Genomic DNA, 19,050 nt, shown 5'->3' on the forward strand with positions numbered 1-19,050 from the left:
TTGCAGTTACGGCTTGCTTTCCCACAGGGCCCTTGAGGCGAAGAGGCTGTGACAAAGCTGTACTGTGTAAAATGACGGACGCCATACTTATCCCCCAGACACCAGCTGTGCGACTCAGGTCGTTTACTCATTTACTTTCGGTTCAAAGGAGAGACTCACACAGTCACTTCCAGGAACAGGCACGTATTACGAGTCTACTCCACACAGTGGTGAGCCGTCAGCTTGTATCAATTATTTAGTGTTACGATCACTGGGGCTTAGCACAGGGGCTCCGAACGAACGCATGGGCTGCAGGGGCCAGGCAGGAGCTCAAAGCACAAACTGGCCCAATGTGAGACAACAATCAGACTGCCCTCTCCTTTTATGTTCTTTTTAAAATTTTTTTTTAACGTTTATTTATTTTTGAGACAGAGACAGACCATGAACGGGGGAGGGTCAGAGAGAGGGAGACACAGAATCTGAAACAGGCTCCAGGCTCTGAGCTGTCAGCACAGAACCCGACGCAGGGCTCGAACTCACGGACCATGAGATCACAACCTGAGCCGAAGTCGGACGCTTAACCGACTGAGCCACTCAGGCTGCCCCTCTCCTTTTATGTTCTTACTTTTTAACAGAATCATGACGGGTGGGCCTTGGCTCCAAGTAACAGAACACCCAGCACGTGGCCTAAACCGTGTACGATTTGTGATCTTTCACTACCTAACTTGTCCCTGATTCTCTACCGTGCTGTCCACATCCCCAGCTGGTTCGTCTCGGGAGTGTGAGACAGCTGCCAGCAGCAATGAGGGCCTCAGGCTTCCTAATCCATATCCCCCTTGGAAGAGTGTCTCTCTCGCAGGCCTGGTACAAGAGTCCTTTCTTTCTTTCAGCCTGACCGGGCCAATTTACGTCATTTGTCCTCTGCTGGGCCCTGGGGGAACGTCGCGTCTCGACGGGGTAGAGTCTGGGTTTCAGAAGAGGCATGACAGACTAGCATTGGTTTTGACTAGTCGGATCCAGAAACAAAGATGAAGTTAGCCTCTCCTGAGCGACACGGTTAGCTGGTGGGGAGCGGGCTGGGGGAGGACAAACGGAGAACAGACAGCCGAGCGGAATCAGGATTCTGTTTGCAGGACAGGCGGGTGGGCGTGTTGGACAGGCAGTAACCGGTCGTGCCCGCTGCACATCCGTATAGGGCGGCACTGACCGACAGAACTTTCTGCAGTGGTGGGGTAATCCACACCATTCTGCTCACCACGGAAGCATCAAACACACGAGGCCGTTGGGCGCTTGAAGTGTGGCGGCTGTGATCGGAGAAGCTGCCAGAACTTCCTAAGGTTTAGGCCCAGACCCGGCCCAGGGACGCTCCGCCGTTCTCTTCACCGAAGCAAGTCACGGGGCCGGGGCTGCGCGTGAAGAATCACTGCAAACAAACCGGAACGCTTCTTCCAGTTGGACTGTTTTGCAACCTCAAGATGTCAGAGACTGCAGTGCAGACCAGACCTCCCCAGGACCAGGAAGTGCCACACTTCCTCAGTGTACATCCTGAACTCCAACTCCTGCCCCCACTTTGTTCACTTAGCTTTACACTTCTCAGTGGAGATCATCCAGTTGGGTTAGTCTGCTGTCATCCAAAATGGCACATCTGCATCGGGCGGAGTTTCACGAGAACTCATCTCATGAACCGCGTCAAATGGCTTAATTTTTATCCCATGTTTACCCTGCACTTTGCCCGAGAGTGGCGATTGTATCAGTCTCTTGAACAAATACTTGAAGGTTCTGTCTCACGTACCAGCCAGAGGACGGAAGAAGCACTGCACTGTACTAGGAATTAGGTAAAAGCCTCGTATGTAAGACTGAGCTCCACCGGGGCGTCTGGAGGGCTCAGCTGGTTGGGAGCCCGACTCTTGATTTCAGCTCAGGTCATGATCTCATGGTTTGTGGGCTCAAGCCCCGTGTCTGGCTCCACACTCTTAGTGCTTGGGATTCTCTCCCTCCCTCTCTCTTGCCCCTCCCGTGCTCTGTCTCAAAACAAATGAATAAACTTAAAAAAAAATAAATAAGACTGAGCTCTACTGTCTACTACGTGTGTGATCCTGGAGAGGAATCTTAAGTGGTTTGCCTTTTAGTTAAATTTGGAAACTAACATGCTGTGGAAATCACAGGGGTCTCAAAAAAGCAAACAAAAAACACCAAGAAAACAATGAATATAAAATATTATTTGGGCACCATTTAAACTTCAAACATCCATTCAATCACCCAATTCCATACATAGTTATCGTGGTGGGGGTTGTGGTAGATTCTAGAAATACAGTAACGGACAAACAAAATCACAGCCCTCCCTGGTTTGAAGACTGACATTAAATCGTTTTGCAAAATATGTAATCGTAAATTAAAAGAGTATTGTGAAAACAACACGCAGCGAGTACTCTAAAGACGTATGAAAAGGGATGCGACCTATTCTGGGAGGACCAGGAATGTGACAATGATTGAGGACAATCAGCATTAATGGATTGGATGGGAAGGTCCTATACTGTCTTTCAATGATTCTCTCTTTAAAGGGTAGTAAATATTTATCTCCTGCCTGCTGTGCCAGCACCAGCACTGTGTGAGGTATTTCTCAGCGAGATGACCTACCGGAAAGCCCACTCCCCAGGTAACGGCTCCATCCTTCTCTTGGCTGGCCTCAAAGAGGGAGGAAGGAAGAGGCAACGGTCTCACACGAACGGCCATCATCCACCTGTGGGTCCCAATATCTCAAGCCATGCCGGGGCCGTTTCTGGAGGACGCTCTTCCCCTCCACCATATGCCAGTGGTCACTATTGCAGGTGCTGTGGGCGTGGTGAAGAATAGGACACATGAGATCCTGCCACCATGGAACTTATACTTGTGGGGACCAGTACAAGCCAGGGAGGACAAAGAAATACAGGAAAAAAAACATGACAGGTGCTATGCAGAAACTAAAACAAGGCAATGGGATGGGGTGGGATGCACTTCAGATGGGATGGTGGAGAAATGCTTGCAAGGATGGACGCTTGAGCTGAGTGTTGAGGGAAAACGGGATGCCAGCCAACAGACAAGGAAGCAAACTCGGCGCCTGACTTGTCCTGGGGTAGCGGCTCTTCATGGGGAGATGTTTCCTGGGGGCCATCTGGGGACCGTCTGCACACAGGGTGCTTGCCACTCTGGGGGACGGGGGTGGAACCGGCCCCCGAAGGACAGCAGAGGCTAGGGGTGCCGCTCACCGACCTACCGTGCAGAGGCGGCCCCAATCGTCAGCGCTGCACCTGCACGGGAAGCCCGTGCCGGGGCAGGAAAGAGCCCGCAGGCAGGCGCCAGCTTTGCAAATCAGCCTGGAAGACCGGCAGAACCCGGAGCCGCCATATGGGGGTGTGTCTACGCTTTCGTAGGCGGAGGTCGGAGACCTCGGAGTGACAGGAACAATTCCGCTTTTAAAACCCCGTAGATGGCAACGCCCTGGGCCCGGGGCTCCACTCCCGGCAGAAGCTGACCCACTGCCCGGCCGGGCTTCCGGGCGGAACCGGAAGTCGCCAGCGGCGGCCAATGGGGGCGCCGAGGGGCGGGTCTCGCGAGAAGCCAGGTAGCGGCAGCGACCAATGGGGGCTCCGGGGGGGCGGGCCGAGGCGCGGCTGGGTGGGTCTCGCGAGAAGGGCGGCGGCGGCGGCTGCACGGCGGCTGCTGCGCGTTTGCCGGGACGCGGGGCGGCGAGCGCATGGAGGGCTCGGGCGGGGAGCGGGCGCCGCTGCTGGGCGCGCGACGGGAGGCGTTCGAGGGCCGGCGCGCGGCGTGCGCGGCCGTGCTGCTGACGGAGCTGCTGGAGCGCGCCGCCTTCTACGGCGTCACGGCCAACCTGGTGCTGTTCCTGAACGGCGAGCCGTTCGGCTGGGAGGGCGCGCAGGCCAGCCAGGCGCTGCTGCTCTTCATGGGCCTCGCCTACCTGGTGTCGCCGTTCGGCGGCTGGCTGGCCGACGCGCAGCTCGGCCGCGCGCGCGCCATCCTGCTCAGCCTGGCGCTCTACCTGCTGGGCATGCTGGCCTTCCCGCTGCTGGCGGCGCCCGCCACGCGCCCCGCCTTCTGCGGGGCCCCGCGCCCCACGCGCGTCCGCAACTGCTCGGCGCCTCCCTGCCCGGACGCTCCCGCCCGCTACTGCGCGCCCGCCGCGCTGACCGCGCTGGCGCTCGTCGGCCTGGGCGTGGGCGCCGTCAAGGCCAACGTCACGCCCTTTGGCGCCGACCAGGTGAGCGCCGCGCGGGCGCGCCAGGTGCGCCCAGATGTGCGCCGGGGCTGGGCTGCGGGCAGCCTGGGCCCGAGGGACTGGCCGCAATGCGCCCTGGGGAGGGGTGAGCACTCCTAGGGGATGGCCAGGGGGCCCGCACATGGAGCGGCCTTCCCTTCTGGGAAGGGGCCTCTTGGGAGTGATGGCCAGGTGGCTGTAGGTGGAAGTCACTTCCTTTCTGGGAGTGGAGTCTTGAAGGCGATCAAAGGTAGCAGCTGTCAGAAGAGCTTTAGGGGACAAGCCAACAACAGGTGCAAAGGGCCTGGGGCCAGCAAGAGAGGGGATGCCCTTGTTGCCCTAGCTGTTAAAGTGACAGTCATGCTGCAACACTTAGATGTATTAAGTCAGCACCTATGTGCACACTCAGAATTAGGTAAGGTTGTATGCCACACACATGAAAAAAAACAAAACCCAAAACAGAAGTGAGGAGAGAGGTGGTAAGAAGGGGCCAGGTCCTGGGAAGTTTTTAAAAGACTTTGAGGGGTGCTTTGCTGGCTCAGTTGGAGGAGTGTGAGACTCTTGATCTTGGGGTTGTGAGTTCAAGCCCCATGTTGGGAGCAGAGATTACTTAAATAAATAAAACTAAAAGAAATAGAACACAGTAGGAAGCCATTGTGGGGTCTGAGTGAGGAAATAACATGATCGGATGTGTGTTTCTGAAAGGGGGGGCCTCTAGAGCAGGTGTGCCTGGCAGCTGTGACCTGACAGCCAAAGCTGGTCTATTTCCTTTTTTGGGAGGGCCCACAAGCTAAGAATAAGAAGGGTTCTTAAGTTTTTAAGTGGTGGGGGGGGGGGGAAGAAAAGAGTGTTTTGCGACAAGTGAAAATCCTGTGAAACTTAACATCTCCGTCTCCGTACAAAAAGCTTTATTGGAACAGCCCTACCTGTTGGCTGGTCACACAGTAGCTGTGGTGTGGCTGCTTTCACGATGCAGTCGCAAGATTGTGGAGTCGTAACAGAGACTGGAGGTCTCGTAAAACCTAAGATATTTGCGCTCTGCCCCTTCCCAGAAAAAGTTTGTGACGTCTGGAGTGCAGACTAGTGAGGGAAGTGGTGCCCACACGTGGACCAGGTAGAGACAGATGACGCTGGCCGGATTAGAGACGGGGATGTCGACTCAGGTGGGCAGAGTGGATTCAGGATAAGTCGAGGTGGAGTGGGCAGGAATTGCTGGCGGGTCATGTGTGAGTAACAGGAAAGACGGCACGTAGGTTTTTGTGCTGAATAACCATGTGATTTTTACCGAGGGCTTGCTCTGCCCCAGGCCCTTATGCCAGGGAGCGTCTGAGTCTATGTGACACCACCCCTGTTGTCGTGCTTGTTTCACAGACGAGGAAACTGAGGCCCGGGAGGTTAAAAATCGTTGGCCCAAAGTCACACAGCCAGCACATGACTGAGCCAGGATGGGAGAGCCTGTCCTTTGAACCTGAGCTGTAAGCGTACCTGTGTCAGGCCACCCATTACAGGAAGGTGGCACCTTCTAATGATGTTGGGAATGACGGATGCCTGACGTCCTGAAGGCTTCCTTCTCTGCCCCGTGAAACGTGCTTTGCGTACGTGAAGTCATTGAATCTCCTTTCCAGTAAGGAGGTGGATGGACAAAGGATAGTTTCTTTTCGTCATAGCAAGTGGTCAAGCCAGGGTCCTGGGCATTCTGCGGCGGAAACGCGGCAGAAACACAAAGCGTGCAGAGTTGGGTCTCGAGGCCTGGGCTTGTGGCTTTGGGGCTTGGGGGCCGTCAGTGAAGGCACAGCATGGGCCGCACAGCCACGTGATCCCCTGCCATGGCCCTCACTGTTCTTGTTACGCTGCCTGATCTGAGCCTCTTGACGATCTATGTACTGGAGTTACCTGTCTTCCTAGAAACAGGCTGAGAACGTTTGGCCTGCGCAGAACCATAGCAAGGGAGTGGGAGCTGGGTTGGGCCCAGGCTGTCTGACTTAAAAGTCAGTTCTTTCCAGTGGATAATAGACTAGCAATTAACATTCATAAGGAGTGAATGGTCTTGTAAAGGTTATTTAGAATGCATGACAAAGAAGGAACCCTCCATGCTTAATCACGTGGACATTTAAAAAAAAAAAAGTGCTCTCTTCAACCAGATGACTGGCCTAATCTCTTCAAATATGACCCTATGTTGAAAAGAATAGGACTGACCACTCTAGATTCAAGGACGTTACACTTGAGAACCAAACGCATTGTGTGTGTCATGATGGGATCCTCGGTGTTTTTTAAGCCATTTTGGGGGGTAATTGGATTATAGACCACATATTAGATACAATCGCATTGACATTGTTTTTTTTTGTTTTTTTTTTTTAAATTTTTTTTTTTCAACGTTTATTTATTTTTGGGACAGAGAGAGACAGAGCATGAACGGGCGAGGGGCAGAGAGAGAGGGAGACACAGAATCGGAAACAGGCTCCAGGCTCTGAGCCATCAGCCCAGAGCCCGACGCGGGGCTCGAACTCACGGACCGCGAGATCGTGACCTGGCTGAAGTCGGACGCTTAACCGACTGTGCCACCCAGGCGCCCCCGACATTGTTTCTTTTTAATTTTTTTAATGTTTATTTTTGAGAGAGAGACAGAGTGCGAGTGGGGGAGGGAGGGGAGACACAGAATCCGATGAGGGCTCTGAGCTGTCAGCGTGGAGCCCGAGGTGGGGGTCGAACTCGCAAACCATGAGATCACGACCTGAGCTGAAGTCGGACATTTAACCGACTGAGCCACGCAGGTGCCCCGACGTTAAGTTTCTTAGTGCGATAATGGTCTGTGGTCATGTAGAAGAATGGCTTTATTTCAGGATTCATGTGGGGTGAACTGCCACCCTGCTGCAACTTATTTTTAAATCATTCAGCCTGGAGAGTATGTCATTTACAGGTGCAGAAAAAGAGAACTAAGGATCTAAGTGAAGGGGACACAAAGCGTATGTTTTACTGTTCCTTCAGCTTTTCTGTAAGATTAAAACATTTCAGTAAAATGGTGAGGGGTCCTTGAACCAATGCACAGATAAGGTGGATGTGGTCCCTCCGTACAATGGAATATCACCCAGCTGTGGAAATGATGCGCTGATGGGTGCTATGACGTGATGGATGTTGACAACACTGTGTCAAGTGAAAGATCCAGACGTGAGACGCGACGTGTCCTTTTTGTTCCATTTCTACGCAGATGCCCACAAAGGACAGACCAAGAAGACTGCCAGAACGGCGGTAGCTGGGGGCCAGTGGCGACAGGGTGGGAGGTGCCTGAAAAGGAACAGTGTCTTGGTGGCGTGATGGCATGTGGAATTGGATGGTGGCCGTGGTTGCTCAAGTGCGGGTAGGCCACCAACCACCGAGATGGACGTTTCCAAATGGGGAATTGTTTCGTATGCGGACTGTATCAGGAGAAAAGCATTCAGAAGGAAAGCGATGCTGCTGTTCTGCCACAGGCTCGCTCCGTGCCGGGTGCTGACTGCCGGGTGGAGGGAGGTCTGGGCGTGAAGCCGGTTGGTCGGGCTGCTCTCCAGGGTGGGTTGCTCGTCACCTCCCGGCTTTTCTTGTGTCCAGGACGTCTGCTTGTGTTCTTAAGGTAACATAAGCTTCTCTATCACTGTCCCCTTCCCCTCCCACCCCCCAGCAGGGTCTCGAGGGAGCATTCTGAGCGAGAGATGAGTGGGGTCCGGCAGTGTAGCTTTGAGGGGCCTCTGCGGCCCTGAGACAGCGGATGGGCCACTGAGGACTCCAAGGCGATCCGTTTCGGTGGAAGTCCTGCCAGCCCCTTATTTCTCCCCAGTGTCTAACCTTTTTCAGAGGTCGCAACCGTCCTTTCAAATAGTGAACTGAAAGAAGAAAAACTTACTTTACAGATAAAGAGAGGAAATGATACTTTTTTTTTTTTTTTCCTGGAGGGGGGAAAGGTTGCAGTCTTGTGCATTTTAAGGAATTTTTCCAAATCTGCCAGCTGTGTGACTTACTGTACATGGTTCTGTTCGCTGGACTTTTCTGAATTGACTGCCGTAGCTCCTTTGGACCGGTCACATGAGAAACTTGTTTACCCGCGGTGGGGAAGGGCATGAGCCCCGGAGCAGATGACGATGTGATGTGACTAGTGAGAAGTGGCTGGCTGTGGGCTTGCCAGCTCAGGGCACAGAAGCATGTGATTTGCAGCTTACAGGAGCCAGCTTCCCATTTGTGGGGAAAAAAAAAAAAAAAAAAAACAACTGGTATGTGCTTATTTAGGGCCTTAGTAACAGGCTTAGATTTCTAAAGTAACATTGGCTGGGGCGCCTGGGTGGCTCGGTTGGTTGGGCGTCCGACTTCAGCTCAGGTCACTTCAGCTCAGGTCCTGATCTTGCGGCTTGTGAGCTCGAGCCCCGCGTCGGGCTCTGTGCTGACGGCTCGGAGCCTGGAGCCTGCTTCGGATTCTGTGTCTCCCTCTCTCTCTGCCCCTCCCCTGCTCAAGCTCTGTCTCAGTCTCTCCAAAAATAAATAAATGTAAAAAAAAAAATTTTTTTAAGTAACACTGGTGAAGTACACTTGGAAGTTCGAACAGGTTCACTGCCAGGTTCACACAGGACGATGTGTGCGGTGCTGCCGTAGGTGACGAAAAGGGCCCGACGTGCTTGAACTGATACGAACGCTGTCTGCATTAATTGTGTGGTTCTCTTCCCCCCTAGGCTGGCCGCCCGCCACCCCTACCACCTCTCATGCTATTTCTGTCCTTCGTTGTGTTTTCTCTGTAACCATTTCTCTGCTTACAATTGGTGTTTCCTCCGGTCTGTGTCTGCGATAGGGTGGACACTCGTGTCCAGTTTACTGATACAGAAGAACTGTCTTGGAATACGAGAAATTCCCAGGATAAATCCTTCAGCCTGCGTTCATGCCGGCCTTTGGTCTAGGACCTCTGTCCGCTTCTGACGGGGGTTGGGGACAAGTTGAAGCTCCTGACAACGTGCGGGTTATTTAAAACCCAGATTTTCAGTTTGGGGTGGTGGTTCCCATATAATTACTTGAAGCAAGTTTCTTGCCAGGACAGTAGGCGTCCTTAATCATTTCGGATTAGAATATGTTTTTTCTTTGCAGTCACAGATTTGGCTATTTCCTATCTATCTGTACTTTAATCTTAAAGCATAGAGGTGAAAATATCACATGAGGTTATATGACTGCTACCAAGGTGCTTTTTTTGTATCTGGTGCTTGGTGGTCTGGGCCCCCATTGAGAGCCTTCTATGTTCTTGGGTAGTGTGGCCTCTGCCCTGTGAAACAAACCAGGTCTGTTACTGGAACAGAAATTAGTCTTTTCATAACTTAAGGAGGAGACAACAGAGGCTCCTAGGGCAGTCTTTGTATGCAATCCAGCATGAACCACAGCTAGGAAGCTTACTTAAAAATTGTGTGAGATGGGGTGCCTGGGTGGCTCAGTCGGTTAAGCGTCTGACTTTGGCTCAGGTCATAATCTCACGGCTTGTGAGTTCAGGCCCTGTGTTGGGCTCTGTGCTGACAGGTGGGAGCCTGGAGCCTGCTTCGGATTCTGTGTCTCCCTCTCTCTCTGACCCACTCCTGCTTGCGCTCTGTCTTTCTTGGTCTCTCAAAAATGAATTAACGTTAGCAAATATTTAGGAAAGGTAATAAAAACCGTGTGAGATCACTGGCTGGTGTAGACAAGGTGTCCGTGTGGATGTGGAAATCAAGGTAAGGTGGGAAGGTGTGAGGGGCCTGTCCCCATGTGGAACGTCAGCAGCACTGTGGGGCCCATTATATGGTCTTCTCAGAGTGTGACCCGGGGCTCATGTCCAAGTTCAGGAGATGAGGGGTTCGTGAGCCCCCCAGGAGTCTCTCCCTTATCAGAATCTCCCGATTCCCTGGATTGCCTTCCTAATCTGAAAACAGCATGTAGTTTTAGGTTCAGTCTGGGATTTCCTTTTTGCCCCAGATTTACCAAGGTGTGGAGTTGTACAACGGTGGTTCTAAAACTTACCTGTGAATACAAGTCTCCTGGAAAAATGTTTAAAATGCCGATTCCTGGGCCCCAACCCCCGAGATGGTGACTGGGCGGGTCTGGAATGTGAGTCTTGTGAATGGGCACTTGTAGGGAGCATTCCAGTGTTTCCAGAGCAGGTGGTCCCAGCCAGTACTTTGAGAAACTCTCTTGGATTTCTTGGATTTCAGCATGATTAAGAGAAGCACCCTCAGAAAGTGCAGTAATTAAAGTTATGGGGTGCTCCTTTTTCAGGCGCCCCAAATGTATCTGTAGGCACCGTTTGGTGGGGCTGCGTTTCTTATAAGCTGCCACAGTGACGGTGACTGTAGTCACTTACACAGGTTTCTCTTCCTTGAGGATGATCACGTTTTAAAGTCTGTTTCCTCCCCGTTGTTTTAGGTTAAAGACCGAGGTCCAGAAGCCACAAGAAGATTTTTTAATTGGTTTTATTGGAGCATTAATCTGGGAGCAATCATTTCGCTGGGAGGCATTGCCTACATTCAGCAGAACGTGGGCTTCGTAACTGGCTACCTCATCCCAGCGGTCTGCATCGGGGTGGCTTTCCTGGTCTTCCTCTGTGGCCAGAGCGTCTTCATCACCAAGCCGCCCGATGGCAGTGCCTTCACGCATGTGTTCAGGATACTGGCGTATTCGTGCCGTCCCCAGAAGCGGATCGGAGAGCACGGTCACAGTGGGTGAGTGCCGGCTGAGACACGATGCTCCCAGCGCTGTGGATACAATACTGGTTTGTGTCTGACGCACATTACCGTGTGCAGGGCTCTGGGCTGGCGGCTTCAGTGTCTCACGCGCACGCGAGGACGTTGTAAGGCGCTGCCGTCTCCATTTTTTTTTAATGTTTATTCTCTTATTTTTATTTTTGTAACGTTTATTCATTTCTGAGAGTCAGAGACAGAGTACAAGCAGGGGAGGGGCAGAGAGAGAGAGGGAGACACAGAATCCGAAGCAGGCTCCGGGCTCCGAGCCGTCAGCACAGAGCCCGACGCGGGCCTCAAACTCCCAGACCGCGAGATCGTGACCTGAGCCGACGTCGGACGCTTCACGGACTGAGCCCCCCGGGCGCCCCTGCCGTCTCCGTCTTCCAGGCAGACCGGCAGCCTGATTCCGGGACTCATGCTTTTAGTGTTTAACTTCCACCCTGAGTTTCCTGTCACCACTGGTTCGGATGGACCTCTTACTTCTGTAAAAGTGACAGAGATAGACATTGGCAGAGGGTAGAGAAAAGACGTTATACATACTCCCCGTGTTTCCCTTTTGGCTTTAAAAAGCTTTGAAATTCATTTGAATGAAACATCCCGCGATCGCTAACTTGTATTGTACTTCCTAAACAGTAAGCTGTTGTGTCTGTCTTCTGAATCGGCTGCTGAGTGGGTCAATGTGGGCCCCATCATCCACTGGTCCCTGCGGCCGCTCTGGGACAGGACGACACAAGAGCAGAATTTTGAGAGGCAGTAGGGGAGCTGCATCGTCCCCTCTGCCCGGGACTTCCCAACTTTAGCGGTGGAAGTCCCACATCCTGGGGAAGTCCCGGGCAAGCTGGGACAGATGGTAGGTCACCCTCGATGCATGTTAATACAGAGAAGTCCGGAACTTAGCCCAAGAAGAGAGCTCAGCAGTTTCGGGGTTTATTATTGAAGCGTGATCTACCCGTAGTACAGTGCACCCCTCATACTGGGTGGTTCTGGAGTTAGGACGGCCTCATTCGACATAGGATCTAGAATATTTGTCATCCCTAAAAGTCTCCGGGACCCTTGGTAGTGGACCCCCTCAAGGAGAGTTCTGATAGGCACTCCTGATGGGTGGGCGGGCGGTCCCTGAGCCAGAGGCCGACCCCTCAGCCACACAGGGCTTTGTGCAGCACATTCCTTGCTGGGTGGCACTGAACTCTGGAAGGTTCCGTGCGCCAACCCCCACACCCACCTTCTCGTGGCTGGTGCCCTGAGCCATACGAACGTGTGGTATTTCGTCGCATGCGGTGGGTTTGAAGCTGTTCCAAAATAGCTCTCGTGGCCCTGCCCCTCCGCCCGGGGCTGCCGTGGCCCCTCAGCTCTCCCCGCCCGTCCTGGGATTCTGACGGGTCCGTGCGGCGCCCAGACCCCTAATTCCTGACCGCAGATGGTGGCAGTGCCGTCTTCCTGGTGCTGTGCCTCGGCCTTGCCTTCATCAGGCGCAAGCAGGGGCTCTCATCCCACACGTTCGGTCCTTGGGTTGAGTACTCGTGAGCAGACCCATCCTCTTGAAGGCTTGGGGTGTCGGTGCATGTGGTACCTGGTAGACATTCCTGCAGGAGGACGTCACGGCCTCATGGACGTTCTGGGGTGTCCTGCACAAATGGCATGATGAAAAAGGTCTGGACTCTTACTTCAGAATCTGATTTCCCTGTGGGTTCGGTTTTGGGCGACTGGCACAGTTAAGGTCGAAAGGACTGTCTGGCAGAGAAGCTGGTGGACCCGACAGTTCTCAAGTTATGTTCTCCTGACTCACGGGTCCGGGCTCTGTGACCTTGGGCAGGCTAATGACCTTGCCACGCCCGCATTCCCTCTTCGTACAGGGGACAGGGGCTCATCTTGCAGGGTCATCGTGGAGCCTGAGAAGCTGGCGTGTGCATGGCTGTTAGTGTGGCCCGGCCCGTGCTGAGAGCCCGGTTACCGTGAACTGCGTGGCCGGGAGGGGGATGAGCAGCCTCACCTGGGGTTTTGCCGAGGTGCTGATCTGCTCTGGTGGCTCCAGGTTCTTTTTGGTCTGGGCTGGTCTGTGTTTTGGAGATGACTCCATGTCGATTTCACGTGAGAAAATCAATGTGTATGTGCTCGTCAGGCTGAGTGGGGATAGTTCTAATCCTTTTCTGAGACGCACACCTTGGGTTGAGAATCTGAGAGTCGCTAGACCCTCTTCCTGGGAGAACGCACCTGCGCACACACAGCAGCCTCTGCAGACAGTTCTGGGGGAGCACCGGCCTCGTGACGCTGGGGCCCTTTCTGGGTTCTGTCTGTGTTCCAGGGCATTCGTGTCTGTGGCTTCCTGTCGGACCCTTGTGTGTTGCACAATAACACGCTAACAACATGTGTGAGTTAGGGAAAGCGTTAGGTGCATTTGACTTAGCGGTATTCAGAACAGTTGGTAATGCAAGTTGTGTGACCAGTAACATGGGAATGATTCGATGTATAAAAATGGGTTTGTCCTTCGACATTGACAGGATTTTAGAGAAACACATGGGTAGATGATGTGGTAAATCACCGACCGTGTCTGTAATACGTACCTAGGACTGGACATCTTCTGGCCAAAAAATAAAATTGGAGAAGCTTAGTGAATATTTTCAAAAGAGAGTCTGATACTATCTTGGGAATTTAGCATTTCTCCCTGAGCATGGTTTTCCTGATTCTTTTCCCTACTAGATAAGCTGCGTGCGGCTCGGGTGCCATCTCTGTGACCCTGGCTCCCAGCTAGAATGGACCCAGACGTGCAGACACTCAGTAAATGTTTGTTGAACGGAACCTACCTTTCCTGTCCAAGACGTAGCTAAAATATTAAGTTAGTTTTCAGTTTTTGCCCCCCCTCGAACGTTCAGGTTAAGAAATGTCAGTGTTATTAAAAAACAATCATGAGACAAAAATGATTTAAAATAGTGGTAACTTAAGTTGGATAGTTTAAGCTACAAAGGAGACAACTAGAAAGCCGTTTATATCCGAGTTGCAGAATTGGAAGATAATTAATTATGTCCTAGTGTTTCTGGCTTTAGAAAGTAGTTGGTCGACAAAACAAATTTTGCTGTTTCACCCCTAAGGACCTAGGAGCATCCATATCCGCTGGAGAGTTTGAGAGCTGCCCGCTGGGACCTGCCCATCTTCTGACTAGTGACAGTGGCCTAGAGTAGGCGGGCGAGCTCTGTGGCTAGTGCCCAAGCCAGGACCCAAAGGCCTGAGCGTGAGGGTGAGGCCTGTGGCCAGAGAGTGGACGGGTGGCGTCCTGGCCCCCGGCTTTGTCACCGCGGCAGGGGGTGCTTACCCTTCCGGCCCGGCTGCCTCCTCTGCAGTGGGGCCAGCAGGAGCGTCTTGGTGGTCGTGGCTCGTGGTCAAGGTTATCGGGCAGGCGCTCAGTGCCCCCTGCTGCCAGGTGACCTTCTCGTGTTACCGTCACGCCCCCAGCCTCCCCCCCGAACAGATCCCTTCCTCACAGCCGCATTGGTGGCTGCGGTTAAGTAAACGGCTTTGTTAACAACCTCAGTATTATGGTCGCAAGGTCTTCGCGTTTGAAAAGCAGCGTGATTCGGAATCCACACCATCCCGCACAGCTTTTTTTCCTAAACGCTGGTGCAGCGACGTAGCTGGGGTGGCAGCCGGAGCAGAGGGAGCCGTGGGCCCTCCTTGGTGTGGGTGAGCGGAGCTGGAGGCCAGACGAGACCCGGCGCCCGCCGCGGCCGCCCCCGTGCGGTGCGGCCGCTGGTGTAGGAGCCGCGTCCGGCGTGAGTCAGTAAGCGAGGGGCCGAAGGAAGGCACATCAGTGCAGCCAGCTGCCTCCCTGCCTCCAGACTGAAATTGTTGCCAGACAGCCCATTTCCGGGGGTGGAAGAAAACTAACTCCTTCATTTTGTCTCCCAAAGTGAAGGCGTTGGAGCCCTTCAGCACCCTTCTAAACACAGTCTGTTTGATTCATGTAAGAGGTCTCGCGGAGGGCCGTTTACGGAAGACACGGTGGACGACGTGAAGGCCCTTGTGAAGATCGTCCCCGTCTTCTTGGCTTTGATACCCTACTGGACCGTGTACTTCCAAGTGAGTGCCGCCAGGGGCCCCCCCTCCCCCGGCCCCTCCCTGAAGCTCCTGGGTGCCTCGGTGGCCCTCCTGCGAGTCTCCGGGGTCTTGGCGTCCCACTGTCGGTGCCGGAGTCCCTTCCGCCTAGTTCAGGGTCGTGAAAACCCTTCGACAAGAGGAGCCAGGAGCGGCTGTGCTCCTTGTTTTCCAGGCCCCCCTTTGAGTCTCGTTTCTCCGTTCCTTCTTTCTCGAAGTTCTCTGCAGACGACGCGTGTGGGGACCAAATAACCGGGCTGTTTGCAAACTGAGCGTTGCGCGTCTGCTCCCAGAGCGGGGTGGGGGCGGGCGCGTGCTCGAGCCTTCGCACACCAACCGTACTGCTTTCTCACCCAGATGCAGACAACGTATGTTCTGCAGAGTCTTCACCTGAAGATTCCGGCAATTTCCAGCCTCACGGCCACTCCTCACACGGTGAGAACAACGGGGGCGATGTGGAAATTGTCTCCCTGGAGCTTGTGTGACACACGGGGTCCTCCTGCAGGCCCTTGCGGGAACCAGGAACATTCTTGCTGGAAGCAGCTTCTGCTCATTTTAGAGACGGGTCTTGGTCAGCTGAGTCGCTTACCGATTGTTGACTAACGTCACTAAACCAGCATCCTCACCGCACTTGCCCCCCTTAAAGCACAGAAGTGCAGACGCAGAGGCATTTAGAAAGAGGTGTTTTTCAGTTCTAGTGTCTTGAACCTGGACTTTTTCCTTAGGCAGTTCCACTTGGTAGGAGTGGATTGTTCTGGAAAGACAGTTGTCCCCGTTGGACATTAGTTATATGGTTGCGTGTTCCTCCCAAGAACTAACCTTGTCTGTGTGTTTCCAGTTCCCGGCGGCCTGGCTGACCATGTTCGACGCGGTTCTCATCCTGCTGTTAATTCCCTTGAAGGATAAACTGGTTGATCCCATTCTGCGAAGAAATGGCCTACTCCCATCATCCCTAAAAAGGATTGCCGTTGGAATGTTCTTTGTGATGTGCTCTGCTTTCGCTGCAGGTGAGATGGCGTCTGTGTCTCGTTCGGAGAGCCCGAAACCGGCTTCGGCAGCTGTGGGTGACTCCAAGCACTGTGACCGGCCCCCGGTCCTGCCGCGTGTGCACCAGAAAACAGAACACTGTGAACGTGGGTGGTGGTTGTTTTCTAGTTTCCGTTATGTGACATGTAAGATGTTCTTCCTGCGGCTCCGCCATTTTCCTTCTAGAGCCAAAACCACGTACTCTGGAAGGTGACTTTTGGCTTGGATCAAAGGAGGCTTGTTGTCTTCCTGCTGATTGAGATTTTGGACAACTGTCGATTGCCGAATGGATGAATGTTGATGTAATTCTCAAAGATGGGGATTCTCAACCCTTAGTTCTTTTTTTTTTTTTTTTTTTTTTTTTTTAAATTTTTTTTTTCAACGTTTATTTATTTTTGGGACAGAGAGAGACAGAGCATGAACGGGGGAAGGGCAGAGAGAGAGGGAGACACAGAATCGGAAACAGGCTCCAGGCTCTGAGCCATCAGCCCAGAGCCCGACGCGGGGCTCGAACTCACGGACCGCGAGATCGTGACCTGGCTGAAGTCGGACGCTTAACCGACTGCGCCACCCAGGCGCCCCTCAACCCTTAGTTCTTAACGTTAGGTCCACTAGTCGGCTTCAGTCTGCCCCGAACCCTTTGCGTTTTTATGTAAAATTGTGCATTTCGTGACAAGAAAGGTGTTATCAAACACAGGTTCGTGACCAGCCTGCACCCCCTAGAAAGAAACGGTTGAGAGCTGATGCCTCAAGTATCCCAGCCCTGAGGGGGGAGTTTTCCGTTGGGGCCTCCCTCGTGTTTTCGTGATTCTTCTCTTCTGAACCGTAGATTGGAATATCTTCTGCTGATGAAACTGAGGTATCACTGACTTCCTCAACTTGCTCTGGAGTTCTTCCTTCATCAATATTTGAAAATTATGGACTCGTAAGATAGCGTAGTTACATAACGAGAACAGAAAAGCTGATGTTCTTGAACCAACTATATATCACCCAGTGTTATGAGGAATTTAACGTGAAGCCCTGCTGAGACAGAATTTAATATTCTCCGGCAGTGTTTTCTAGCAGCCTCCCTGCACTGTCCCCAGAGTGAACATATTGATATAGTACTTAATAGATTTAAAGAAATGAGTCCCTAGACCTAAGAGATCTATATTCCAGCGACCAGGACATTTTAGAAGACAATTACGTTTTCTCTTGATCAAATAGATAATTAAAGTGAGGTTGTGTCTGAATGAAGTTTTTACTGTGTGCTTTCTTTATAATTCTGTTTCCCTTCCAGTCCTGGGGCACATAGGGAAATAAGCAAAAGCAAATAAAAACTAAATTACAGTGGGGCTTTAATTGCAGGTCTCATTGAGCAGGATCAGAGATCATCGGGGCCGTCTGGAGTAACAGAGCCGCCTGGAGTTGGTGTCTGTGTGTCCCGCCTCCCCTGAGCACCTGCTGTGGGCTCAGCTTTGGCCTGGGCAGCTCCCCTCTGTCCCTGCATCGGGGAGCCCTCTCTGTACCATGGCCACACTGGTCACGTGCTGGGGAAGGCAGCTTGTTCTGTCCCTCTGGGCAGGGCAGTGTCCTCGGTTTTCAGGCATTTCCTAGCAGATTCTAAACTCGGGCTCCTTTAATACCGTCTTATGCTTTGGTCTGATTTCCGGCTGGACAGCTTCTGGGGGGCACCCTGAGAACCGGGGAGGGCATTCCGGTGGTCTCTGTACGTGTCCGTGTGGGAGGCAGCAGGCAGACGGTGACCGCTGAGAGTGCCGGGTCGGCCTAGCGGTTCCGCCCGTCACCAGCGCCAGTGGGGCGGACAGGCCGTGCCCTGAGTGGCTGCTCGCGCCCTGCGGGGCGCTCGTGTGGCCAAACGGCCCTGAGACTCCGCGTAGGAATTGATTTCTCAGAAATGGAACACACCCGCTATGCTTGTTCTTAATAGGCTTGAAAAGGCTTTTTTTGCTTGGTGGCCGGATATTGGGGAGGGGCCTCGATGTCACTGGTTCAGAGGTTTTAAATGTCTTGTGCTTGAGTCCAGCAGTTTATTAACTGCATCGTAAACAGGGGCCCGAGCTTCACACAGCGTCACTGCCAGCTCTGGCGAGTATTACTTAATTGGAACATTAATACGTTTTGAGTAGAGACCTGAAACTATCATAGCAAACCAAAATTTCAATCGAAAGGAAACTGTTTTGCCTTTGAACTTACTACCTTCTCCCGTAACCAATCAATAGCTTCCATTTAGTACCATGCCTGCTGGTAATAGCGTTTTCTTTAGCGTCCCTGAGATGAGAAGAATCAGGCAGGCCTGAGGGGTTTTCTCAAGTGTGCATAAGAAAAAAGGAAGTGTGTTCGTTGGTTAGATTTCCTTTTCTTCTTAAAAATTGTGTGTGTGTTCTTAAATTACTGAAGCGATACGTGCTCACGGGAGGAGAGGAAATCTTGGAAGCATAGAGAAGAAAATAAAAATCAGCTGTAATTTCCCTAGAGAGCCTCTCTCCTGGGATGGTGTGAACTGGCCTGATCTCCTTCGTGTATCTGTACACATGCACCTCCTTTGTGTTTTTGCAAACATGAAATCCTGTTGTGCAAGCTGATTTGAGCCTGATGAGAAAACAGAAGCGTCAGAAAAACCACAGAGTATAATAAAAGCTATACATGTTACATGTAAGGAGAAAACCCCCAAAATATAGATGAGCCATTGCGCACACACACACACACACACACACACACACACACATTTAAGGACACATCATTCCACCGTCTAAGGAAATCTGCAATTACCACTTTGCAGGTGCCTGGGCAAAATTATCTGTGTGCTGTGTGGTAGGCGTGTTTCCTTTCCTTTGTCACGCGCTGTACAAAGCCCTGAAGTATCATGAAGATCCTCCCGTGTCCGATGCTCACGTACAGTTCTCCAGTGTTGGGTGTCAGGGCTCTTGTTTTCACTGCCATGGTCACCGCGACGGTGGAATTTCTTTCCTTTCCAAATACTTAGAAGCG

At 52.6% G+C, this 19,050-nt stretch overlaps 2 protein-coding genes across 3 annotated transcripts in view; one reads left to right on the forward strand and one right to left on the reverse strand.

The window, feature by feature from the left end:
• GLT1D1 (glycosyltransferase 1 domain containing 1) overlaps positions 1-3,670 on the reverse strand; it is a 91,984-nt gene extending 88,314 nt beyond the window's left edge. The window contains exons 1-2 of the mRNA XM_086681438.1: positions 3,233-3,670; positions 2,617-2,810 (exon numbers count right to left, since the gene is read on the reverse strand). Coding sequence (XP_086537564.1) covers positions 2,617-2,648 — 32 coding nt within the window. The 5' untranslated portion in view covers positions 2,649-2,810; positions 3,233-3,670. The remainder of the gene's footprint in view (positions 1-2,616; positions 2,811-3,232) is intronic.
• The window catches only part of SLC15A4 (solute carrier family 15 member 4), an 85,125-nt gene continuing 69,709 nt past the window's right edge, over positions 3,635-19,050 (forward strand). Inside the window, exons 1-5 of one of the 2 annotated variants that reach the window (XM_086681432.1) lie at positions 3,635-4,237; positions 10,631-10,926; positions 14,850-15,018; positions 15,391-15,468; positions 15,872-16,040. In XM_086681432.1, the coding sequence (XP_086537558.1) occupies positions 3,713-4,237; positions 10,631-10,926; positions 14,850-15,018; positions 15,391-15,468; positions 15,872-16,040 (1,237 nt within the window). In that variant the 5' untranslated portion in view covers positions 3,635-3,712. The remainder of the gene's footprint in view (positions 4,238-10,630; positions 10,927-14,849; positions 15,019-15,390; positions 15,469-15,871; positions 16,041-19,050) is intronic. The other variant, XM_086681431.1, reaches the window with a different exon arrangement.

Source organism: Puma concolor, chromosome D3 (assembly GCF_028749965.1).
Source record: "Puma concolor isolate L17-30 chromosome D3, mPumCon1.1.hap2, whole genome shotgun sequence".
Classification (NCBI taxonomy): Eukaryota; Metazoa; Chordata; class Mammalia; order Carnivora; family Felidae; genus Puma; species Puma concolor.